Here is a 26,907-nt window from a genome sequence, read left to right on the forward strand (position 1 = left end):
GAAGCATAGCATATAAGTCACAGGTGGTGATAATACTGCTCTACTCAGCACTGGTAAGGCCTCAGGGGGAGTCCTGGGTCCAGTTTTGGTCATCAGTGACTACACAGCATGTAGAATAACTGGAAAGAATCCAGAGGCAAGTGACAAAGATGATCAACGGGGTGGAACACAAGCCAGTGAGCAAAGGCTGATGGAACTGGGTGTGTTTAGTTTGGAAAAAAGAGTTAATGGGGGGATATAACAGTAGTCTTCAAATACTCGAAAGGCTGTGTGAGCGTGTGTGGCCGTCCCTTCTGGTCAGTCTCAGGGCAGAGCTGCAAAGTCTCCAAGCCCAAGCCCTCAGGCAGGGTGGGGCAGCAAACAATTAGGGGCTTTGCCCAGGGCGAGCACCAAACAGTCTAGGGCTTAGGCAGGGGCAAGCACCAGTCTAGCATCCTAGCTCGGCGGATGGTCGACCAACACAGGCCTCCTGGCCAAAGGTGGGGTGGCAGGAGGTAGGGGAACCCTGGCCCACCTGACTCCACTGGGTCCCAGCCCCAGGCCCTAGCAGTGGCAGTGTAATCTGCCACTGTATCAGTGGGGATCCACCCACAACACCCTTACTTAATGTCAGGCCAACACTCAGCCAGATGATGGTCTAGTTTCCTGAGCAACTTCCAACAATCCCCAGGGTTTGGTACCTCTGGCCTCCGTTTCCCCAGGGTTGGTGGTCTGTGGTAGCCCATCAGCTCATTGGCATCTCGACTGGCTGGTGACCCTGGGAGCTCTGGCCAGTCCTCTGGCGGCAGCCCCAGCAGGTCCTCGGTGTCCCGCTCTGGCAGCGGGTGAGAAGTGTCTGTCTCTCTCAGCAGCTCCAGCCCAACTGAGCTGCAGGGCCCCCTCTTTTGGACTTCTGCTTGCTGTCCCGCCCCTCAGCTTCCAGAGGAGTGGAGGTGGCTTTCCTGGCTCTGTAGCCCAACGGGCGGATTGTGGTCCCTGCTGGTCTTCCCTGCTACAGGCTGCCATACAGAGGATGGAGAACAGTTCTTCTCTCTTGTCACAGAGGGAAGGACAAGAGGCAGTGGGTTCAAACTACAGCACAGCAGATTTAGATTAAATCTCAGGAACAACTTCTTAACTGGAAAAACCGTAGGACAATGGAACAGATGCCTAGGAAGGTGGTGGAAGGTTATTCACTGGAGGTTTTCAAAAGGCAGGGGGTTAGACTAGATGACCTTTGTGGTCCCTTTTAACTCTATGGTTCTAAGACAGGCCTGCACAACATATGACCCGCGGGCCATGCAGCCCGCAGAGGCTCACTGTGTGGCCCGTGGCGGGATTCAAAAGGCTCTGGGCTGCCCGCAGTGGCGGGGAGCTCAGTCCTCTTTAAATCCCAGCTGTGGCCGCGATTCAAAGGGCTCTGGGCTGCTCGCAGTGGCAGGGAGCTCAGAGCCATTTAAATCTCAGCCGCGGCCGGGATTCAAAAGGCTCTGGGCTGCCCCCAGTGATGGGTAACCCAGAGCCATTTAAATCTCAGCCGCAGCCGGGATTCATAGGGCTCTGGGCTGCCCGCAGCAGTGGGTAGTTCAGAGCTCTTTAAATCTCAGCCGCAGCCGGGATTCAAAAGGCTCTGGGTTGCCCGCAGCCACAGAGAGCCCAGATCCCTTTAAATCTCAGCCGCCAGGGCCAGCTTTAGGCCAATTCATCCAATTCCCCTGAATCAGCTCGCCTCTAAGAGGGCCACATGCCCAAACCCCAGTACGATGTACCGGCAAAAGCCAGTGCGCTGTAGCAGGGTGGCCCAGCTTCCCCAGGGGGCAATTTAAAAGGCCTGTGGCTCCCAGGCCCTTTATATTGCCACCAGAGCACCACTGCTGGAGCCCTGGGGTAGGGCTGTGGGGCTCTGGGGGCTATTTAAAAAGTCCAGGGTTCCCGTCGCTTCTATCGCCCCAGCCTTTTAAATAGCCACCGGGGCCCCACCACTTCCCCAGGGTTACCGCGGCTATTTAAAGGGCTGGGGTGGTAGAAGAAGGGGAGCCCCGGGCCCTTTAAATACCCCCAGAGCCCTGGAGTAGCGGGGGGCTTTGTGTGCTATTTAAAGGGCCGGGGCTCCAGCTGCCTCTGCTGCCCCGGTCCTTAAATAGCTGCTGAAGCCATACCGCTTCCCTAGGGCTCCCTCGGCTATTTATAGGGCTGGGGCGGTAGAAGCAGGGGAGCCGAGGGCTCTTTAAATAGCCCCCAGAGCCCTGGGGTAGCGGAGGGGGGGTTTCCAGATGTCTTTGCTGCCCTGGTCCTTTAAATAGCCCCCGGAGCCCCACCACTTCCCCAGGGCTCCTGAGCTATTTACAGGGCTGGGGCAGTGGAAGCAGGGGAGCCCCAGGCCCTTTAAATAGCTCCTGAGCCACAGGCTGCTACTGCTACCCTGGTGGGGGAGGCAGGAGGAGGGGGCACTCACCATACAGGATGAGCTGTACCCCCTGTACCTGCACCAGTTGCCTGCAGCCAACCCCTGCCGCACCTCCTTCCCTGCCTGCACCAGTTCCTATCTGCAGCCAGCCCTGTACCCACTGCCCACAGCCAGCCCATCTCCAGCCTGCCCCTCACCCCCTGCCTTGCCTTCAGCCCTGCACCAACCCCCATCTCCAGCCAACCCCTGCCGCACCCCCCTGCCTGAAGCCAGCCAGTCCAGCACTCCTTTGTCTCCAGCCCTGCCAACCCATGCCGCAACCCTCCGTGGCTCTGCCTGAAGCCAGCCAGCCCATCCCACATGCCGTCTCCAGCCTGCCCCACACCCCTTGCCCAGCCTGCAGCCAGACCCTACGTCCAGCCACCTCCCCCCCACCTCCAGCCAGCCCCATGTGCACTGGTGCCCTGTAGTTCCCAGGGAAGTAACCCTGCATATCTGCTTCAATGAGGTGGGCAGGGAGCAGCTTGGACCCACACGTGCACCCTAGCACACCCTCAGGGAGTGGCGGAGCTCATTTCTAGTTCAGACACATCTTTTTTAAAAAGAACTTTAGGTAGGGTTAACATACATCTGTACTTTCCCGGACATGTCAGGTTTTTTGGATCTTAAATCGCCATCCAGGAGGAAAATACGGACGTATGGTAATCCTATTGGTACAAAAAATACATACTGTGGCAGAACTATTTATAGGGAACCGGTTGCTAAGAAATGAAAGGCTTTCTTTTTACATGTATTGTTTGTTTTTTTTCAGTCATCCCTGCCTGGGCCCCCGCCAAAAATGTTTGAACTGGGCCCCGCACTTCCTAAAGCCGGCCCTGCCAGCTGCGAATGGGATTCAAAGGCTCTGGGCTCCCCACAGCCGTGGGGAGCCCAGAGCCCTTTAAATCTCAGCCGTGGCCGGGATTCAAAGGGCTCTGAGCTGCCTGCAGAGATTCTCGGCCATGCCTGAGATTTAAAGGGCTCAGGGCTCCCCGCCGCCACGGGCAGCCCAGAGCCCTTTGAATCCTGGCAGCGGCTCCAGCAGATGCGCTGGGGCTGGGATTTAAAGGGCTCGGGCTCCCCTCAGTGGCAGGAGCTCTGGGCCCTTTACATCCCTGCCCCACAAAGCTCCGAGTTCCCGCAGCCGCCGGAGCCCCGGGCCCTTTAATTTGACCCTGAGGGCTCCCAGCCAGCTCTTCAGCTGGGAGCCCCTGGTTGATTTAAAATCAAGTATCACCTCCCCACCCCCAACCTTCCTGTTTGGCCCACAGCTGTTTTGGTGGGGCGGCGCTGGGGAAGGAGGGTTTGTTTCCACAGGGCTGGGCGGTGCTGGGGCAGAGTGTTTCCGCTAGGCCGGGGCGAGGGGGGTGTTTCCGTGGTGCCGGGGGGGTTCAGCCCTCAGCTGTTTTCTTTGGAGTAATGTGGCCCTCACGGCTATATGAGTTGTGCAGCCTGTTCTAAGGGGAACTGGGGTTCACCCTTGGAAAAAGCTAAAGGGAGCATGTCACTCATTAAGGGGATGTCTGCACTGCGTCTGGAAGCTGCCTCCCAGCCAGAGTCCATGCTGACTCACTAGAAATAACAGTGTAGGTGCTGTTGGTTGGATTGTAGCTTGGGTTCTAAAGCCAGGGGTTGAGGGGGGTGAGTGGGCTGGATGGTCTGAACTCCAAGCAGAGCCCTGACATCAAAGCAATGTCTCCACAGCCATTTTTAATGCACTAGTATGAGACCCAGCCTGAAAGGCAGCTGACTTCCTGATGCACCTTAGACATACCCTAAAGAGAGCGGTCCTAAGGGAGACTGTATGAAGGTTGGGTCACCTAACTCCCTGTAAATCCATGACCCAGCCCCCTCCCTTGGCATCCTGTCACAGCTTTAGTGGGTCACAACTGAGGATGCCAAATTCAGGACGAACTGCTGAGAAATAGGGCAAACACAACCCAAAACTGGTGGTGGATATTTTATACGTTTCAGAGTAGCAGCCGTTTTAGTCTGTATCTGCAAAAAGAACAGGAGTACTTGTGGCAGCTCAGAGACTAACAAATTTATTTGAGCATAGCATCCATCCGAAGAAGTGGGCTGTAGCCCATGAAAGCTTATGCTCAGATAAATGTGTTAGTCTCTAAGGTGCCACAAGTACTCCTGTTCTTTTATCAGACAGACCAAACCAGCCACAAAAGTAAACTCTTGTTTCACCACACTGGCTAACAGGAAAACAGAAAGGCAGTTTTCTCAGGCATTCCGGTTCTTCTAACACCACCAAAAATACTGGATTCAGAGATGAGTGGTTCTTTACAAGCAGTGTCATTAAATAATAGTTTCTTCTGATCGCAAAGGGCCAGCCACTCCCAGGTCAATATACAACTTAAATCTTACCCAAAATCATGCTGGTGCTGATCCTTTAGTATCTAAAATCTAAAGGTTTATTCATAAAAAGAAAGAAAGGGGAGAGTTAAAATTATCCAAGGGAATCAATTACATACAATAATGGGTAAGTTCTTGTTTCAGGCTTGTAGCAGTGATGGAATAAACTGCTGGTTTAAGTCAAGTCTCTGGAATACATCCACAGCTGGGACGGGTCATTCAGTTCTTTGCTCAGAGCTTCAGTTTATAGCAAAGTTCCTCCAGAGGTAAGAAGCAGGACAGAAGATAAAATGGAGGTGTTTCCAGGGCCTTTTATACTTCTGCCATGTGAAGGGCATCCCATGGTTCTTCTTGTGGAAAATTAGCAACAAGATGGAGTTTGGAGTCACATGGGCAAGTCACATGCTCATGCCCAATTTCCCTCAATCATTGCAGGAAGCCATTACCTAGATTCCAGACAGCACATTTCCATGACAGTCCACTCAGTGTAGCTGGGCTTCTCCCATGATCCACTGTCAACCAAGTGTGTCTTGATGAACCGCTTAATTTGAATAGTCTTTCCAAGATGTGCTAGCTAGCTACCTTGTGGGCATTACCCTGTTATGCTTATAAGAAGCACATGGGATCTTTTTCAGGGGAAAAGGCAATATGCCGCATTGGAGCTACAACAATTAGCATATGCATTCAATCACACACTACAAACACACACACACTGTCCCGCAAGTCGATGTTTTAGTTACCAGTCCAGAGGCCGGAGCAACCTAATGGCCAGCTAGTTTGATCATGGGTAGGAGGAGCCAGGTTCTGTCAGTTGCAACACGATCCTCTGGGGAAGTCTTGGCAGAATGAACCCAGAGTTTCATGGCAAGGCACCCTGGTTGTATAGTGATTTTCCTTCATTGGGACCAATGAGTTTTGCACCATCATGTTGTAATGAATTGTTTGATAAGTGCTTGTTTTCTTAAATTGTCCTTTTCATCCTTCATCTTGATCTTTCATCAAGTAGTTCCTCAGGGAGTTATCCCAAGTTGGTTTTGATCACAGCTATTTTGTCCCACTGATAGGTGCCTGACTCATCTTTAGAGTCATCAATCAGCCCTCCTCTGGCATTTCAACAGAGGCGTGTTGCACTTCCTGGCACCCTTGCTTCTGTTGCCATTTCCTCCCTCGTACTTTTGGTTCAGTGATGGCCTTCACACTTACCTCTTAACACACACATTCCTCATTCACACACAAACCAGAATTAATTGACACACAACATTTTGAATAGGAACATCAAATTGCAATGCAAAAGAAAACAGCCATGGCATTCTTTTACTTATTTTAAAATGCTAAACCTGCAACAAATTGGTGATCCTCAAAGGTCTGTTACTGCCTTGAAATCAGTCCAGACACAGATACTGGCTGATGTATCTCTACCCACTGGCCCTTTAGCCATTCCTTTCTGTTACTCAAAAAGGGTGGCTAGCAGGATGTGCTCAGTTCATACACCAATACATTTAATGCATGGTACATAATTATTCTTTATCCTTCATTCTAAATCAGATAAAACATAAACATAAAATCCTACAACAACATTTGGGGGAAGAGTTTGGGGGAGTTCAGTTCCTGGTTTTTATTTGACCTCTCTCCAGCACTTGTTTTGGTTTGGCCTTCCCCTTTCCATCCCTGTCTGAGGTTTCTGTCTCTATCACAGCAGGTGATGCAATGGTTCGTGAGAAAGAGGAGCAGAATTCTCACCAGGGAAATGTTGAGCAAGTGGATAAACACAGAGAATTATCGCAAAGATTGAAAAGGAATGTGTCCAGGAGTCATAAGCAGGAAAAATCCCATGACATTTAGTACAGACCAGAAAGAGAGCAGGGAAACCAGCCAGGGGAGAAAGTGTTTAAATGTATTTCCTGTTGGGGAACTCAGATGGACCTCAAGGAAACCACAAAACATCAGGAAATCTACAGGGGCAAGAGAAAAAATACATGCATTGAGTGTGGGAAAAACTTATGCGACTACTCAACCCATATAAAGCATCAACGAATCCACACAGGGAAGAGGCCCTATGAATGCAGTGAGTGTGGGAAAAGCTTCCCTTGGCACTCAGCCCATGTTAGCCATCAGAGAATCTGCAAGGGAGATCAACACCATAAAAACCTCTAGGGCTATCAATACTTTTTTTCTTTAATATTTTTTCCTGATTCGGACATAGTAACTTTTAAAGCTGCTTGAACTGTTTGCAGCACTGTTATCCCTCAGCTTGTCCAGATGAGTGGCCCATTTTTGCCTTTTGCAGTTTGCCCTGTTTTCAGGTGGGCCCATTTGTCCTTTCTATGAACTCCATTCTCCCATGAGTAATTCGACTGTGCCCTTCCTATCAGGAACCAGGGAGCATCACGTTTATACCATTCCTCCTATTGCAAAGTTATTATTAGAGTCACAAATAATACAGATTATATCATTGCCAGTTGTTCTCACATTGCTCTGAGTTGTGCTGAAGAGCAGTTTTATTGGAAACTTTTCAAATTATATGTAAATGAAGAAAAGCAGAGGCAGGAAAAAAGGTGTCATTTCAGCCTCTGTGACACGGGAAGGAGATGGGGCCACTCAGAGATTCCCTCTTTCCCCATCACTGCAGAACTGTTACCTTTTGTCTGAGCCAGGCAGAGTTTATCGTCATCACATTCTATCCATCCACTTCTCAAAGTGTCCTGTGATGAAGCATTCTCCGTTGTCTGTGCTTGGACATGATGGTTAGATTTCTTTAATCCTATATCAGAGTCACTATGACTGGAGATGAAAGAGCCAAAGACCTGTAAGGGGAATTCAAATGGATCCCAAACACAGTGTGATCATTGGGAGTTTAAATCCCAGGTTCCATCTATTGGTAAAGCCACTTCTTACAAGGTAGCTGTTTTGTCCCTCATTATGGGGATACTAGGATACTTAACATGTTAAAAATAACATAACTGACTATTGAGACAGTGCTGAGTGAAGCAGGTTTCAATGGATCAGAGGAGAATGTGATGGGAGAATCTCTTGTCCTGACTCTGAATAATCAGATGTAACCTGCTCTGGAATTTCACTTGACACTTCCATTGTCATGTATTCTCTCTCTCTGTGATGTGGGTTTCTATCTCTCCTGAAGGCTGTTTGTTCACCCAGTTGGATAATAGTTCAGTTTGATGGGATGTAGCTCAGATTTATTGGAGAACTTAAAACAAATGACCATTTACTAAAGTCATCATTTCTCATTTCAGCTTTGCTTTTTCCCCACCCCTCCATGATGACATGGAGAAAATTCAAGTGCAGTTCTGTTAACAGGGGAGAACTCTCCAATTTACTGGGCATGCTAACAAAGACACAGCAGTGATTTAAAATCTCCACTCAGAAATGGTGAACAGCAGCAGAAGCCGAACTAACTGAAGGAAGTACATATGATCACAGTGTAGTTCAGTTGTTGAAGTCAATATTATCTCAGCTGATCTGGGGATAGAATTCCACATTAAGTGATTTTGAACTAGGCAAAATGCCCGTATATTTGGTTCCCAAATGATTTGTAGCCCAGGCCCTACAAAAGATCTCTCCTAGCTAATCCTATGTTATGTGCAATGCTGCCCTTCTTGACACAGATGTTGAGGAAATAGAAGTGGGTTTTTTTGTTGAATTTATCCTTTGAAAATGTGTATAAAATCAGTGTTGGAAATCTAATAGCTGCAGAAAAATAGCTATTTTTAATAGAATCTCCAGCTCTGGTAACAAAGAAAGATTATGATCCAGCCCTGTATCCAGTCCCTTGCCTGGAACTGTGCCACCAAATTAAAGAAAAGCTGGGCATGTTTCGGGAAGCCATTGCTCACTAACACAGCTGAAATTTTGAGTGTTTTTTTAAAGGTTTTTACTTCAGAGAATTGTAAATTTACCCTAACGAAGGCCAAGGATTTGGAAAAAACGAGGGTGGAAAGAGCACACACTCAGTTCTTGGTTTCCACCCCAGTAAAGGAAGCTATGATGACCAATGGCCCAAGGAAAATTGTTTGTAGAACTCCACTTACTAGTTCAGTGCCAATGATTACAATCCAAAGTTCAGCCAAGGTTAGACTGAGAACAATAACTAGGAGTCTGGACTCAAACATCCAGAAGGCAGCTTAAAAATCATGAGTTGTTTAAAAATGCTCCCTTTGGGGGTAATGTTATTATTTTCTTGGTTTTTCTGAGACTCTTGGGCCATGTTTTCTGCCTGAACTTGAAGGCTAAAAATGGACTTTTTAAAATAAACAAATGAAAGGGGAAATTTTTGTATCCTCATTAGGCTCCTAGATTGGGGCCTCATTGTGTTGGGCACTGCAGACACCCCATCCAAGAGTGGGTGCCCCAGTTGTGCCAAGCACTGCAGAGACCCTGACTGAGGGTGGGGCCCTTGATTCTGCCAGGTGTTATACAACTCAGAGTGAGAGAGAGAGAGAGTCCTTACTGCCAACAGCTCACAGGTGAAATAGACAAAGTGTGGGAGGGCGGTTCCCATTTTACATATAGGAAAACCGAGGCCCAAAGATGTGCTGTAATTTGTCCATGTTTGCACAGAAAATAATGGGACCAAACTGAGAACTGAATCCAAATTTTCTGAATCACAGCCTGGCCTTTAACCACGAGCCAGGCGTTGTTGGTTGCATGGCAGAGGCCTCAATGGAAATTTTCAGAATCTCTGTCATTGGAGGATTTTAAGAAGGGGTTATACAAACACCTGTCAGGGATGGCCTAGTGATACTTGGTCCTGACTCTCAGGATCCCTCCCTGCCTCACCTTACTATATGATTCAAAGGATCATCCTATTTATAATGACCAAACTTTTCTCTCTGGAATTATCCATTAAATGGTTATTATCCCCCCCTCTTTTGCCTGGGGTAGAATGGAAGAGGAGAAAAACCTGTCTCAACAGAGGATGCAAATGTCAGTTTGTTCTCTCTTCATGTTTTACTGAAGCTTACAGGGAGGAAGACACATCACCTGCCTAAGAAGGTAGAGAGGACAGAGAGTTTATTTCATTTTGGGCTGTGAATATAAGCGGAAGAGTGGCTGTCACTACCACCCAATGTGAGGCTTTAATGCATAACCATGGGATTTAAAGTGTTATGTGCTACCAGCTGAGCTAGCAAGGTTTGAATCTGTTCAGCTGACCAGTCTCTATCTAGAAGGAGCCCTGAGGGTGTTTATTTGCGAGCTGAGGTTCCCTGTCTGAGGCCACGTCCAAACTACCCGCCGTATCGGCGGGTTAAAATCGATTGCTCGGGGATCGATATATCGCGTCTAATCTAGACGCGATATATCAATCCCCGAGCGTGCTTATATCGATTCCGGAACTCCATCAACCCCAACGGAGTTCCGGAATCGACACAGAGAGCCGCGAACATTGATCCCGCGCGGTGTGGACGGATGAGTAATCCGATCTTAGATATTCAACTTCAGCTACATTATTCACGTAGCTGAAGTTGCATATCTAAGATCGATTTCCCCCGCCTAGTGTGGACCAGCCCTGACATTCGCCTTCTTTCCTGGTTTGTTATGTCTCCAGCGAGCAAACCGGAGCTGTCACAAGGCTGGTTAGATGCTGTTTTCTAGACCAGAGAGCTGGGGTTGATTTAGCATGCTGCCGCCATCAGCTGGTCAGAGTAACCAGGGCGGGAGGTCGGAATTTAGGATTCTCCCAGCAAGGGGAGGTGCTGTTGGACTCATCTAGTGGGGGAGAGTCTGAAAAAGGTTTCTCAGATCCCAGAGAGGGGCAGACAAGCTGGTGCCACACACACATTTTCACAGGGAATCAGGCCCCCCCTTGGGGAAAACTTAAAAGAAGCCCAGACTCGGGAGTGTCAGAGAAGAGAATCACAATTTGCTTTAAGAGATGGGTGAGGGAAACCTGCAGGTCCTTTGATCCCTCCAGCGCCTGATAGAACCATTTGTGGGGAAGGTCTGGGGAAGCCGAGGAGGACAAGGAGATGGGAAAAGGCCTTGCAGCTGTTGTGCACTCACCATGCGCCCAGCAGAACAGTCCAGGGGGCTCAGCACTCAGACCTCACAAGATGGTAAAGCTCAGAGCCCTGTTACACAGAGTCAGAATGTGATCAGCGAGGGGGAGCAACACCCCTCACTTGGTCTCTGTGCCAGAGCTCCTACTAACCTTAACCCTAACCCCTAACCCCAACCCTAAGCCTAAACCCTACCCCTAACACTAAGCCCAACCCCAAAACCTAACCCTGACCCTTAACCCTAACCCCTACCTCTAACCCCTAAACCCAACCCCACCCTCACCCTCAACCCTAACTCCTGACCCCCACCCTCACCTTAAACCCTAACCCCTAAACCCAACCCCCACCCTAACCCTAACCCCTATCCTAAACCCTTACCATAACCATAATCCCTAAACCCTAACCCCTAACCTCACTCTCACCCTAACCCCTCACCCTAAGCCTAAACCCTACTCCTAACACTAACCCCAAAACCTAACCCTGACCCCTGACCCTTAATCCTAACCCCTACACCCAACCCCACCCTCACCCTCAACCCTAAGCCCCAACCCCTAACCCTAACCTAACTCCCACCCCTAATCCGACCCTGACTCCTGACCCCCACCCTCACGCTAAACCCTAACCCCAAACCCCACCCTAACCCTAACCCCTACCCTAAACCCTCACCCTCACCATAACCATAATCCCTAAACCCTAACCTGACCCTAACCCCTAACCTCACCCTCACCCCTAAGCCTAACCTCTAAACGCAACCCTAACCTGAACTCACCCCCACCCTCACCCTAACCTCTACCGCAACCCTAAACCTTAACCCTAACCCTAACCCTAAACCCTGGACCCTAAACCTAACCACAACACTAACACTAACCCCAACCCTACCCCTAACCTTAATCCTAACCCTACCCCTAGCCCTAACCCTACCCCACCCTAACTCTAATCCTACTCCTAATCCTAAACCCCAATCCCTAACCCCCACCCTTGACCTTGACCTTAAATTTAAACTGTAAACCCTAACCCTGACTCCAACCCTAACCCCAAACCCAACCCCTAAACCCTACCCTAACCCCAACCTCAACTGTAAACCCTAACCCCAACCCTAATCCTAACCCTAACCCGTAACCCTCTAACCCTAAAGCCTAACCCCTAACCCTAATCCTAACCCTAACCCGTAACCCTCTAACCCTAAAGCCTAACCCCTAACCCTAATCCTAACCCTAACCCGTAACCCTCTAACCCTAAAGCCTAACCCCTAACCCTAATCCTAACCCTAAAACTAACCCTTGACCCCTGACTCCTGCCCCTGACACTGACCCTAAATCCTAACCCCTGACCCTGATACTGACCCTAAACCCTAACCCTAACCCCTGACCCTGATACTGACCCTAAACCCTAACCCTAACTCCGACCATGACCATGACCCTAACCCCTACCTCTAATCCTAATCCTATCCCCTATCCCTAACCCTTAAACCTTAACCCTAAACCCTAACCCAGGCCCCCCCCAACTCTAACCATAACCCTGATGATGCCACAGCACAACTGGCTGCTGAGCTCTGTGCCTTTATACTTACACACTATTTCAAATTTGATGACAATATATATCTCCAGATCAGTGGCACTGCTATGGGCACCCGCATGGCCCCACAATATGCCAATATCTTCATGGCCGACCTGGAACAACGCCTCCTCAGCTCTCGTCCACTCACACCCCTTCTCTATCTACGCTACATTGATGACATCTTCATCATCTGGACCCATGGGAAGGAGACTCTGGAAAAATTCCACCATGATTTCAACAGCTTCCACCCCACCATCAACCTCAGCCTGGACCAATCTACACGGGAGGTCCACTTTCTTGACACCACCGTGCAAATAAGTGATGGTCACATTAACACCACCCTATATCGAAAACCCACCGACCGCTATGCCTACCTTCATGCCTCCAGCTTCCATCCCGGGCACATCACACGATCCATTGTCTACAGCCAAGCACTGAGGTACAACCGCATCTGCTCTAACCCCTCAGACAGAGACCAACACCTACAAAATCTCCACCAAGCATTCTCAAAACTACAATACGCGCATGAGGAAATAAGGAAACAGATCAACAGAGCCAGACGTGTACCCAGAAGCCTCCTACTGCAAGACAAACCCAAGAGAGAAACCAACAGGACTCCACTGGCCATCACATACAGCCCCCAGCTAAAACCCCTCCAACGCATCATCAAGGATCTACAACCCATCCTGGACAATGATCCCACACTTTCACAGGCCTTGGGTGGCAGGCCAATCCTTGCCCACAGACAACCTGCCAACCTGAAACATATTCTCACCAGTAACTGCACACCACACCATAATAACTCTAGCTCAGGAACCAATCCATGCAACAAACCTCGATGCCAACTCTGCCCACATATCTACACCAGCGACACCATCACAGGACCTAACCAGATCAGCCACACCATCACTGGTTCATTCACCTGCACATCCACCAATGTAATATACGCCATCATATGCCAGCAATGCCCCTCTGCTATGTACATCGGCCAAACTGGACAGTCTCTACGGAAAAGGATAAATGGACACAAATCAGACATTAGGAATGGCAATATACAAAAACCTGTAGGAGAGCACTTCAACCTCCCTGGCCACACTATAGCAGACCTTAAGGTGGCCATCCTGCAGCAAAAAAACTTCAGGAGCAGACATCAAAGAGAAACTGCTGAGCTTCAGTTCATCTGCAAATTTGACACCATCAGCTCAGGATTGAACAAAGACTGTGAATGGCTTGCCAATTACAGAACCAGTTTCTCCTCTCTTGGTTTTCACACCTCAACTGCTAGAACAGGGCCTCATCCTCCCTGATTGAACTGACCTCGTTATCTCTAGCTTGCTTGCTAGCACACATATATATACCTGCCCCTGGATATTTCCATTACATGCATCTGAGGAAGTGGGTATTCACCCACGAAAGCTCATGCTCCAAAACGTCTGTTAGTCTATAAGGTGCCACAGGATTCTTTGCTGCTTTTACAGATCCAGACTAACACGGCTACCCTCTGATACTAACCATAACCCTAACCCTCAACCCGAACCCGAACCCCTCACCCTAATCCTTAACCCTAATCCTAACCCTAAGTGATCAGGCATCTTTGTGAACAGGGGCTACTAATGGATTGTTGCAAGGGAGTTCTCCAGGTGAAGGAGGAGCAAATACAGCATCCTTAGGGTAAGTGACTGTGTTTGGGGGTTACTTGCTGTTTGCTGAACTTGTGTTTGTCTGTCTGTCTGGTTGGTTGATTGAAGGACCGTGTGCTGTGGCTGGCACTTGTAGGCTGTGAGATTCAATGGAAGGTCTGAAAGCTAGAAGCCTGACACATCAGAAAAGGGCAGACAAATAAACAGTGACAAGTTTGTAAAGTGCTTGTACACAAATGCTAGAAGTCTAAATAATGTGGATGAACTAGAGTGCTTTGTGATAAAGGAGGCTATTGATATAATACGCATCACAGAAACCTGACGGACTGAGAGCAATCAATGGGACACAATCATTCCGGGGTACAAAATATAACGGAGGGACAGAACGGGTCATGTGGGGGGAAGGGGGGAATGGCACTATATGTGAAAGAAAATATAAAATCAAATGAAGTAAAACTCTTAAGTGAATCCACCTGTTCTATAGAATCTCTATGGATAGAAATTTCATGCTCTAATAAGAATATAACATTAGGGATCTATTACTGACCACCTGACCAGGACAGTGATAGTGATGATGAAATGCTGAGAGAAATTAGAGAGGCTATCAAAATTAAGAACCCAAGAATAGTGGGGGATTTCGATTATCTCCATTTTGACTGGGAACATTTCACTTCAGGATGAAACGCAGAGATAAAATTTCTTTATACTTTAAATGACTGCTTCATGGAGCAGCTGGTACGGGAACCCACAACAGGAGAGGCAACACTAGATTTAATCCTGAGTGGAGTGCAGGAGCTGGTCCAAGACCTAACTATAACAGGACTGCTTGGAAAGAGTGATCATAATACAATAGCATTCAACATCCCTGTGGTGGGAAGAACATTTCAACAGCCCAACGCTGTGGCATTTAATTTCAAAAGAGGGAACTATGCAAAAATGATGGGGGTTAATTAAACAAGGTACAGTGACTAAAGTGAAATCCCTGCTCGCTGCCTGGGCGCCTTTTAAAGACACCATAATAGAGGCCTAACTTCAATGTATACCCCAAATTAAGAAACACAGTAAAAGAACTAAAAAATTGCCACCGTGGGTTAACCACCATGTAAAAGAAGCAGTGAGAGAGAAAAAGACTTCCTTTAAAAAGTGGAAGTCAAATCCTAGTGAGGCAAATAGAAAGGAGCATAAACACTGCCAAATTAAGTGCAACAGTATAATAAGAAAAGCCAAAGAGGAGTTTGAAGAACGGCTAGCCAAAAACTCCAAAGGTAATAACAAAATGTTTTTTGGTACATCAGAAGCAGGAAGCCTGCAAAACAACCAGTGGGGCCCCTTGATGATCGAGATACAAAAGGAGCGCTTAAAGATGATAAAGTCATTGTGGAGAAACTAAATGAATTCTTTGCTTCAGCCTTCACGGCTGAGGATGTTAGGGAGATTCCCAAACCTGAGCCGGCTTTTGTAGGTGACAAAAGGAACTGTAGGAACTGTCACAGATTGACCTGTCACTAGAGGAGGTTTTGGAATTAATTGATAAACTCAACATAACAAGTCACCAGGACCAGATGGCATTCACCCAAGAGTTCTGAAAGAACTCAAATGTGAAGTTGTGGAACTATTAACTAAGGTTTGTAACCTGTCCTTTAAATCGGCTTCTGTACCCAATGACTGGAAGTTAGATAATGTAACACCAATATTTAAAAAGGGCTCTAGAGGTGATCCCAGCAATTACAGACTGGTAAGTCTAACGTCGGTACCGGGCAAATTAGTCAAAACAATAGTTAAGAATAAAATTGTCAGACACATAGAAAAACATAAACTGTTGAGCAATAGTCAACATGGTTTCTGTAAAGGGAAATCGTGTCTTACTAATCTATTAGAGTTCTTTGAAGGGGTCAACAAACATGGACAAGGGGGATCCAGTGGACATGGTGTACTTAGATTTCCAGAAAACCTTTGACAAGGTCCCTCACCAAAGGCTCTTACGTAAATTAAGCTGTCATGGGATAAAAGGGAAAGTCCTTTGGTAACTGGTTAAAAGACAGGGAACAAAGGGTAGGAATTAATGGTAAATTCTCAGAATGGAGAGGGGTAACTAGTGGTGTTCCCCAAGGGTCAGTCCTCCGACCAATCCTATTCAACTTACTCATAAATGATTTGGAGAAAGGCGCAAACAGTGAGATGGCAAAGTTTGCAGCTGATACTAAACTGCTCAAGATAGTTAAGATCAAAGCAAACTGTGATGAACTTCAAAAAGATCTCAAAAAACTAAGTGATTGGGCAACAAAATGGCAAATGAAATTAAATGTGGATAAATGTAAAGTGATGCACATTGGAAAAAGTATCCCCACCTATACATACAATATGATGGGGGCTAATTTAGCTACAACGAGTCAGGAAAAAGATCTTGGAGTCATCGTGGATAGGTCTTTGAAGATGTCCATGCAGTGTACAGAGGCAGTCAAAAAACCAAACAGGATGTTAGAAGTCATTAAAAAGAGTATAGAGAATAAGACAGAGAATATATGATTGCCCGTATATACATCGATGGTATGCCCACTTCTCGAATACTGCATACAGATGTGGTCTCCTCATCTCAAAAAAGATATACTGGCACTAGAAAAGGTTCAGAAAAGGGCAACTAAAATGATTAGGGGTTTGGAGAGGGTCCCGTATGAGGAAAGATTAAAGAGGCTAGGACTCTTCAGCTTAGAAAAGAGGATACTAAGGGGGGATATGATAGAGGTCTATGAAATCATGTTTGATGTGGAGAAAGTGGATAAGGAAAAGTTATTTACTTATTCCCATAATACAAGAACTAGGGGTCACCAAATGAAATTAATAGGCAGCAGGCTTAAAACAAATACAAGGAAGTTCTTCACGCAACACAAGGTCAACTTGTGGAACTCTTTACCTGAGGAGGTTGTGAAGGCTAGGACTATAACAGCGTTTAAAAGGAAACTGGATAAATTCATGGTGGTTAAGTCCATAAATGGCTATTAGCCAGAATGGGTAAGAAATGGTGTCCCTAGTCTCTGTTTGTCAGAGGATGGAGATGGATGGCAGGAGAGAGATCACTTGATCATTGCCTGTTAGGTTCACTTCCTCTGGGGAACCTGGCATTGGCCACTGTTAGTAGACAGGATACTGGGCTAGATGGACCTTTGGTCTGACCTGGTCCGGCCATTCTTATGTTCTTTATGTAAGTATTAGCCTTAGAGTTAGTAAGGAAGTAGGATATGCATGCAGTGCCCCAGGTAAATTTTACAATTTCTCTCTTTGTCCCTTTGTTTAGTTTGCGCCCTTTTATCTGTATAAATAATACTGTTTGGGTATTGCACGGGGCTCACGTTATCTGGGTGTTATGAGCAGAGCACTGTGCTAATAAAACAGAGTGGTCTGACAAACTGTGAGTCCTGAATCTAACTTTGACACTTGCCTGTTTCGCTGCGAAAAGGTACTAGTGGCCGTTCCCTAGGGGATGGTGAGTGATGGGTCTCTGGGTTGCCACTGTTTTTGAGCTTGGTGCCCTGTCTTGTGTAGGTGGAGTAGGTGGTGTTATGAGTGTCCTAAGTTCTCTCACTACCTCAAGGTCTCTGGCGTGAAGGGAAACGCCATTGCCTCTGTACGACCCTCCCAGGGAAGGGTGTTTTGAGAACCAGACTCGACCTTGGCCTCACCCTCAATGGTGCCAGGCTAGGCAGTGACACGCTTATGTAGTCCAAAGCAGGTCTCACTGCACTCAAGTCATTCCATGCTGGTCTTGGTGTGGGTGAGCCCCTGCCCCCTCGTCCAGCTGCTTTTTGCCGGGCACCAGAGACCAGGAACGGTGCTGCTATGGGCAGGGACACTGTGCAGGGAGCTCTGTTGGTGCCGAGGAGCTTTCTTGGTGCTGAAGTTTCTCATGTCAATGTCAGAGCACTGTGCCCAGGTGCTCGGTGCCAGATCGGCTGACCCCAGCTCTGAGTGAGGATGAACTGAACCTTCCATCAGCAGTATCTTTGATTACTCTCTTTCTGAGGCCTGGGGCAAAATCCCCTATCGATCTTGCAATGGTCTTTTTGATGCGACTCCCCCAGACACTTCAAGCAGGGGGAGAGAGAGAGAGAGAGAGTGTGTGTGTGGGGGGGTGTCACTTCTGGGCATAGACTTGCTACAAGCAGGGCTGGCTCCAGGTTTTGTGCCGCCCCAAGCGGGGAAAAAAAAGGTGGCGATCAGCGCCTAGTCCACCGTGCCATTTTCTTCGACAGCCAGTCGGAGAGGGACCGAGGGAGCCGCCACCGAATTGCCGCCGAAGAGCCTGACATTCCACCCCTTGCTACAAGCTACAAGCTCAGGGTTTAAATCCCAGGGACCAATGCATGCCCTGGTCCAGGGGGTGTGTGTACCTACTGGATTTCTAACTACTATTAATAACTACTGAATTAACTATTTACAATAAAAAAGTCTGAAAAAATGAAGGGGAAAGGGCTTGCTGAAGCAAGAGAATGAGTGTTCCAGCTAACCATCACAGGTGGTAAGAAGGCAGTGAAGTGGTGATGGGTCGGCAGGGCCCTATATATGGTGCCATGGATGCGTGACTAAAGGGGGTGCCTGAGCTGACCCACTGGGTACTGCTTGTGGGGTGTGTGTGTGTGGGACTTCTGGCTACTGTGCATGTGGCACACAAAAACCTAATTGGAATGGACATGAGCAAGCATTCAAAGAAGAAATGATGGTTCTTCAATATGTGTCCCTGTAATGGTCCTCACTTGTGGTCTTGCTGGGGAGCATGGCCTAGTATTCACGGCCACAATCCCTGACTGCCAAGGGGCTTGTGGGAGGGGAGCCCGGGCCCTCCCACTCCACTGAGCTCTGACCCTTTGGGCTACCAGTAATCTGGCAACTAAGGCTGTCCCCCTCCAAGGTGCTTCCTCTCGTTCCCCTCCTCCCCACCAGTCAGCTTAGTCCAAGACGTTCTCTGGTGGGGAAAGCGAAACCAAAATAATTGAGAGGGTCTTACCAATGGCCACAGGATACTCTTTGGCTCTCCCTGCAATGGGTCCTCCCTTCCCTCAGGGAGGGCCCTTTGGGCAGCTATGTCAGAGTTTTTAGGCTTCCCACTGTACTGCTGGAGATGTAGGCTACAGAGCTTCTTACTCCCAGCTCTGTCACCCAAATTAATTTATTCCCTGCCTTTTAAGTCCTCCAGCAGATGGAGCGTTTGCTGCACGTGGTCAGGAGTGGCTGACCCCAAAATAATCCCTCAACCCCACGTTGCCCAGTGGGGTTTGTACACCCCATCACAGTCCGCCTATGGCTGCTCCCATGTAAGTGTACGTGCTTCCCTGCACTTCTGATCAGAGCTCTTTGGTAGCAGTGTCCATTCAGCCCATATATGTGCTCCCCCTCAAGGCTGATTAGTGCTGCATGGGCAAACCACACTCACATCCTTGTCTACTGATGAGTCCTCATCCTCCTTAGAGCTGAGGAGGGTTGGTCACGGAGCACAAGTTGAGCGACTTCCTCATCTTCTTCAAGTAGTGTCCTTCTGAGTGCTGCGCTGTAACTGACTCCAGTGGGAGTTTGGGGCTTTGGCGTTGAAATACTGCAGAGCCAAAGCTAGCACTGGAAGTAGAGTCCCCAGTAATCGCATAGTGTTCTGCAAACGTATGAATAGAGGCCCAAGTGGGCGCTCTGCAGATTTCAGAGCTATGGACATTACCAATCTTGAGCGTGAACTACATTGCAGACATGATAGCGCCACCCCTTAAGACCTAGCAGTGTGTAAACAGAGGTGGTCTCCATTAGCAGCAGATTTCTACTAGATTTGCTTAGTGATGGCACAATTCAGTGTCTGCAACATATATGGGCGAGAGTAAGGTTATAAAAAGTTTGCCAGTAGTCAAGTTTTACCATCCCACGGAAAAAGCCAAGGTCAACTGAAGCCCAAAACTGTTTGGGAGGAGGCAGTGAGATCAACTGTACTTTCCTTTTGTCCCCCTTTCCTGCAGAAGCAGAATTGACAATGGGTCGGCTACCCCCCCCCAAAACACACACCTTTTCCCCCATCAGAGGGTAATGCAGGCACACAGTCTGAGTAACTACTTCAAGCAACACCACCACAAGTGTGAATATCTGCTGGAAAATAAGAGTTCCTTCACCTCGCTCAAAACCTCCAGTTCCCTTTCAAGCAATGCACACACCTCTAACTTCTGTTGTTTTAGCATTAAGCTTCTCCCTCCCACTGAGTTTCTGTCTTTTGGCATTTGTCCCCAGAGGCAGTAGTTTCTACTCCCCTGCACCCTCTTTGTAATTTACTAACCTTGATTTGATTGTTCTATGCACCTGTAGACTGTTTTGTTCTCACAGATACTAAACTGGGAGAAGTTGAAAGTATCAGCTGAATTTCATTAACCTGCTGTTTACAGCCTTTCTGACAATTAAAGGGACACTGACAACATAAGTCAATTTTGTCTATTTTTTTAAACCCATTATTGTTGCTTTGGTAACTTTCAGGGCCACCCAGAGGATTCAGGGGGCCTGAGGCAAAGCAATTCTGGGGGCCCCTTCCCTAAAAAAAAAAAGTTGCAATACTATAGAATACTATATTCTCATGGGAGTTCCTGCAGGGACTGGGCGGCCCTGGGAAAAATAAACATTTAAAAATCTTCCGCATCTCGGCACAAACACAGTTTTGAGAACTTCTTTTCAAGGACCCTTTACAAAGTATCACTGTTTTTTTTAAAAAGCAGAAAAAAATCAAGGACAATGTCTGCCACAACCTGAACATGGTTTGCGGTTTCAGAAGCATGTGGCCAAATATTTGCTGCTTGCTGTGTTTGATTGTTTAAAGAAACAAAGTTCTGCTTTAAAAAAATCCAAAACTTTTGAACCACCTCAGCTTGTGACCAAATGCCTGAGCCCATCCAGAGATTTTTTCCCCATGTTTCTGATATTCTTCTGGCTTCCTTGACTCATAGCTGTCTCCATAACTTTGGGTTCATTTAGGTTAGACCATAAGAACAGCCATACTGGGTCAGACCAAAGGTCCATCCTGTCTACCGACAGTGGCCAATGTCAAGTTCCCCAGAGGGAGTGAACCTAACAGGTAATGATCAAGTGATCTCTCTCCTGCCATCTATCTCCCCCTTCTGAGGGTGGGGACACCATTTCTTACCCATCCTGGCTAATAGCCATTAATGGACTTAACCTCCATGAATTTATCTGTTTCCTCACAAACTGGAGACGGTTACTGTGGGTTTGTCTTTAGTATAGTCTATGTACATACTCTATGAACTGAGCATTTGAGCATGTTCCAGAATCTGGGATGAGCCTAGGATGTGAAAAATGAAATGCTCAAAATAGCACATGCCTATGAATGGACACAGCGTGCTAAAATAAAATTAACCCAGGGGTTCTCAAACTGGGGGGGTCACAAGGTTATTACTGCAGGTTGTGAGCTGTCAGCTTACACCTCACCCTGCTTGGTGCGCTGGTGCCGTCACTGCTTAGAGGGGCAGTCAGGGGGGCAGGAAGTGGGTGGGTGGGGTCAGATAGGGGGCAGAGTCAGGCTGTCTGGAGAGGCACATCCTTCCCTACCCTAAAGCTCATTCAGCAGTTTGAGGCTTGCAGACAGTTATTTAACACAAAGAGCCAAGCTGTTATCTTTTCTCTTAAAGGGATGGTAGCCCTAACTTCTCAAATGGCAAATTATAGTCTAGATTTAATTTCAGTGCCATAGGGAGATTCATGTCAGGGGAGGGTTGCTTAATTTAAAATTAGCAACTTTAGATTAACAGCCAAGAGAGCCATGGTGGAGGGGCACATCAGAAGAGCAATATCCTACACCCTCCCCCCCCCCCCCAGTAGTGGCAGCTCCAGCCAGGCACCAGCACACCAAGCACGTGCTGCGAGGGCGGCAGTCAGGCAGCTTATGGGGGCTTGCCTATGGGAGGTCCACCGGTCCGGCTGATTTGGCAGCAATTCGGCGGTGGATACGCCGAAGACACGGGACTGGTGTACCTCTCGCAGGCATGCTGCTGAAGGCAGTCAGCCTGCCTGCTGTCTAGCAAAAAAGCTAGACCTGCCCCTGCTCCTCAGAATCCCTGACTTACCCTACTCCTTATCCCGACTGCCCCCCCGAACCCTTCTCAACCACCACCCCAGGACCCCCCCATCCCCTGGATGCCCCAACCCCTGTCCACTCTCCCCAACGGAGTCCTGACAGACCTCCTGAACCTCTGCCCCCTCCCTGTCCCTTATCCAACCCCCTCCCCGGCCCCCTTACCATGCCGCTTACCCCTGCCTCTCCTCTCTCCCGGAGCCTCAGCAAGCTGGGTCCAGGAGCACCCATGGACAGAGCTAAAGCAGCCTAGTTCGGCTTCAGCTTGCAGCCCTGCCCCCTTACCATGCATCTCCGAGCAGCAGGAGCTCAGGCCCCGCTGGAGCCACGCCACTTTAGCTCTGTCCAGGGCGCGCCACGCTGAGGCACTGGTGGATGGGGGAAGGCGGAGCCTCAGAGATTCTCATGGGGACCCCCATAGGGTCCGGGGCAAATTACCCCACTCCCCTGGCAGCCCTGGTTACTTGTAAAGGAATGGAGGAGAATATCACTTTTTTCAGTTTATTTTGTATTGTTTTCAGGTTTTATACCATCAACACCATCATGCACTCAAGCGCCTTCCTATCAATCATTATCTGTCACGTAAGTTTCATTCATTCTCTCATCCTCATTCCAGGAGACGATTGCTTGTGCAGTGTTTTGTAAGAGTTAGTTTTTCAAATGTACATGCTGTGTATGTTCAGAGTTTGTTAGAGAAGGCAGCTGGAAGAAAATGCACCATGCATTTGGAGTGGAAGGTGATGAGGTCTGAGATGGTCCTCAGTTCCTGCAGGAGTTCATTTCACTCAACACTGACTTTACAGGGGAGACTGACTGTACCAATTTCCTCAGTTCACACTGGTCTTCCCAAAGGAAGGGGAGAAGAATGTTTTAAAGAGTGAGTGTAAAATTACTGAGTTTGGCAGGGGACTTGGGAAGGGTGTGGGGGTGAGGGAGGAGAAAGGTTCCAAAACTCATTAACAAGGACCAGATTTCAAGCTGATGGTATCCTTTTAACAAAATGTTAAATAAAATGGGCCTCCACATTGATCTCTACCCCACTCTCCTAGATGTCACCTAAAGAACCTGAGAAAGCCTTGGAGAGGAAGCAGCACGCAAGACAGGGCTGGAATCTAATTTCATTTTATTTTAGCAAATTGCATGTTCATCACTTATCAACATCTCTACATTAGGAGTTACAGAACTCTCCATTTGTTGTTTTTTTTAAAAAGCGCAAACAAGAAGTGAAAACTCAGGTTTTTCATCTTTTAAAAAACATTTCAAAGTTGAATTCAAGACGACTTGTATATATTTTGGTATCAGGTAACAGATGGAGGATGTGTGGAATCGCTTACTCAAATCATGACAACCCGACTAACTGAAAATCAGGAGATTGCCCATTATGGGACCCCTTTGACATCAGATGGGTCAGAATGTTTTGCATTCACTCCGAGATCCAATTCATTTTCAAGGGGAACTTGCCAGTCTGAAATGGCCAAACAAAAGATCTCCTTAGCAAATCACTACAATGGCCACGCAGAGAGAAGCACCTTCAGAATTCAGTGTGAGCATTGTATATATTTTGCTTCTCCATAGAAGCATTAGGAACCCTTTGTGTTAGTTACCATGCAGCAAATCTAAGGAGAAAACTACTGCAGTTTTGCCTTTTCACTTCAGAGTTACATTTCCCCAATGATCCTGTTCCTGCTCTGTAAAGATATAAAAATCTTCTTTGAACAAGTTTTAAAAGCAAAAACCTCAAACACTCACCATAAAGTGTACAGATTACAACACTCTAGAAAAGCCCTAAAATTATTGCAAAAACCAAAGATGACTTGTTTCAGGGGGAGGGCAGGCACAGGGCATCTAGATCTAACTCGGGTTGGTGTGACTTAGTTTTCAGCTTTTCCCCATCATTCAAGAAAAAAAAATTAAGTGTTAAAGCATTAGAACTAAAATACAAATGCACATTGACGTTATAAAACAAGATTGTGGATTTGACCATGAGATTCCCTGACACACTGGAAAAGTTTACTTTTTTGCCCGGAGAGACTTCCTCATGGTGGATTTGCCCTTGGCAGGGGATTTCGCTTCCTTTCTCCCGCTTGCTGCTGGTTTCTTGGAAGAGCTGCTACCAGAGGGCCTCTTGATGGATGTAGCTGCTGGTCTGGCTTTCTTGGCAGGGGTTTTGACCTTGGGCGGGGGCTTTGCTTTTCCCCGGCGGGCTGCAGGGGCCTTTCTTGGCTTGGGTTTGGACTCTCTTCGTTTCACAGGGGGGGCCCTGCTCCGGGATTTGGGGGGGGATCGCATCTGCATCCTGTATGGAAGGACAAGAAAATGTAGTACCAAGGCACCAAAGCACAAGGGTTAATTGATATAAAATGGAGCAGAATTCAGCCTACATCTTTAATGTGGAGGACCCACCTCAATTTGAGTAGACAGACCCCAAGAGCAAGAAAATCTTTTAAGCAAGATCACAGTGTAAAGCTCTTAACAGTCCCCAGGGTGATCTAAGTTTGTATCACCTTTGTTAGCATATAACCCTATGAATAGTGTCTGTCGCTCAGGTGTATGAGTCACGCAACCCAAGCATCAAAGAGCTTTCCTTTGTGTTGGGTTTGTTACTAATATAGCCACTCCACGTAAATGTACATTCGGAGCAAGAACAGTTTCATTTGGCTTTAGAACAGTAAATACACCAGCCAGAAGAGAGCCAAGTAAACACTAAGGCAGTCTGAGTCTTTACGGTAAGATACGGACTCAGACTGCCATACCGCTCTGCCTGGCCTGAGGGCCTGAATACTAGATGCAAGGTAATTTCCCCTTTTGAGATCACCTTTACAGGTGTGTGACAGCAAGGAGGCATGGCCTCCCTGAGAGACGGACCAGTAGGGATGGCCATGCAGGCTTACAAGCCCATTTGTTTTCAGCTCTATACCTTTTCTTTGGAGGGGGTGGTTCTTCCTCTGACTCTTCTTCCTCCTCAGATTCCTCTTCTGCCTCCTCTTCCTCCTCCTCAGATTCCTCAGAATCCTCCTCCTGCTGCTTCTCTGGGAACAGCACACCTGGGCTGCAAGAGTAATCTTGTTAACTCATGTCAAAGGATACAAAGTTCAGTGTCAGATGGCTGAAAAGGAGCCACTGATTGACCCTACATTGCCAGGGCTAGTTGCCCATTTCGTTACAGTAAAACCTAGCTAGTTTGAGCTTCCACATACTGGACTTACACACGATGCTGATTTCCATGCATGGTGCTAAGTATTGTAGAAATTAGTGAGGTGCTGCTAGGGAAGGACCAAGGTGGATGAAGTCAAGCTGGCTGCAAATTAATGGACATGCCACAGCCCCACCTCTCCCCTAAGCAGTCCTGCCTCAAGCTTTCTTACACATTGCTCCCTCCCACTGCAGGCATAGCAGGGGGATGGCGGTTTAAGTCAAGGTTCTCACTGATTATGGAGCAGGTCCTTAAGGAATCCATTTTGAAGCACTTGGAGGAGAGGAAGGTGATCAGGAACAGTCAATAAGGATTCACCAAGGGCAAGTCATGCCTGACCTAGCTGACTGCCTTCTATGATGAGATAACTGGCTTTGTGGATATGCGGAAATTGGCGGATGTGATTTACTTTGACTTTAGCAAAGCTTTTGATATGATCTCCCCCTGGGGCCGGTTTTGATCACCATCTTCATTAACGATTTGGATGATGAGATGAATTGCACCCTCAGCAAGTCCGCGGATGATACTAAACTGGGGGGAGATGTAGATATGCTGGAGGGTAGGGATAGGGTCCAGACGGGCCTAGACAAATTGGAGGATTGGGTCAAATGAAATCTGATGAGGTTCAACAAGGACAAGTGCAGAGTCTTGCACTTAGGACAGAAGAATCCCATGCACTGCTACAGGTTGGGGACTGACTAGCTAAGTAGCAGTTCTGCGGAAAAGGACCTGCGGATTACAGTGGATGAGAAGCTGGATATGAGTCAGCAGTGCGCCCTTGTTGCCAAGAAGGCTAATGGCATATTAGGCTGCATTAGTAGGAACATTGCCAGCAGATCGAGTGAAGTGATTAGTCTCCTCTATTTGGCACTGATGAGGCCACATCTGGAGTATTGCCACTATTCTGTAGTGGGGGGGCAGTTTGGGGCCCCCCAGTACAGAAAGGATGTGGACAAATTGAAGAGAATCCAGTGGAGGGAAATAAAAATTATTAGGGGGCTGGAGCACATGACTTATGAGGAGAGGCTCAAGAAACTGGGCTTATTTAGTCTGCAGAAGAGAAGAGTGAGCGGAGATTTGATAGCAGCCTTCAACTACCTGAAAAGGGTTCCAAAGAGAATGGAGCTAGTCTGTTTTCAGTGGTGGCAGATGTCAGAATAAGGATAAATGTTTTCAAGTTGCAGTGGAGGTGGTCTGGGTTGGCTATTAGGAGAAATTATTTCACTAAGAGGGTGGTGAATTACTGGAATGGATTACATAGGGAGGCAGTGAAATCTCCATCCTTAGAGGTTTTTAAGGCCTGGCTTGACAAAGCACTGGCTAGGATGATTTAGTTGGGGGTCGTCCTGCTTTGAGCAGGGGGTTGGACTAGATGACCTTCTGAGATCTCGTCCAACCCTAATCTTCTATGATTCTATGATCCGAGGCAGCTGTGCTGAAGCCATGATGCACTTGAAGATTAATGGGATGATTCAAGCTTGAGAGTAGAGCCTTTGAGAAGTCATCCTGCCACATGTCTCCTCAGAAGAGGCTCTCAAGATAATCACCCTTTTCATGCTCCATGTGGCTCAGCTTAAAGGTAGGAATGTGAAGAAATTAAAGATGGTGGAGCT

The 26,907-nt window shown here is 47.7% G+C and overlaps 1 protein-coding gene and 1 long non-coding RNA gene across 7 annotated transcripts in view; one reads left to right on the forward strand and one right to left on the reverse strand.

The window, feature by feature from the left end:
• The first annotated feature begins 3,797 nt into the window (after window positions 1–3,797).
• Window positions 3,798–26,593, forward strand: LOC115636954. Its single transcript, XR_003997116.1, has 3 exons — window positions 3,798–3,879; window positions 17,247–17,254; window positions 26,582–26,593. It is a non-coding gene; the product is annotated as an uncharacterized LOC115636954 (long non-coding RNA).
• The window catches only part of HP1BP3 (heterochromatin protein 1 binding protein 3), a 95,794-nt gene continuing 92,094 nt past the window's right edge, over window positions 23,208–26,907 (reverse strand). For all 6 annotated transcript variants that reach the window (XM_030537701.1, XM_030537700.1, XM_030537697.1 and 3 more), the window contains 2 exons: window positions 25,019–25,150; window positions 23,208–24,397 (listed from right to left, as the gene is read on the reverse strand). In XM_030537701.1, coding sequence (XP_030393561.1) covers window positions 24,112–24,397; window positions 25,019–25,150 — 418 coding nt within the window. In that variant the 3' untranslated portion in view covers window positions 23,208–24,111. The remainder of the gene's footprint in view (window positions 24,398–25,018; window positions 25,151–26,907) is intronic.

The sequence above is a fragment of the Gopherus evgoodei genome, chromosome 18, assembly GCF_007399415.2.
Source record: "Gopherus evgoodei ecotype Sinaloan lineage chromosome 18, rGopEvg1_v1.p, whole genome shotgun sequence".
In the NCBI taxonomy this organism is placed as follows: domain Eukaryota; kingdom Metazoa; phylum Chordata; order Testudines; family Testudinidae; genus Gopherus; species Gopherus evgoodei.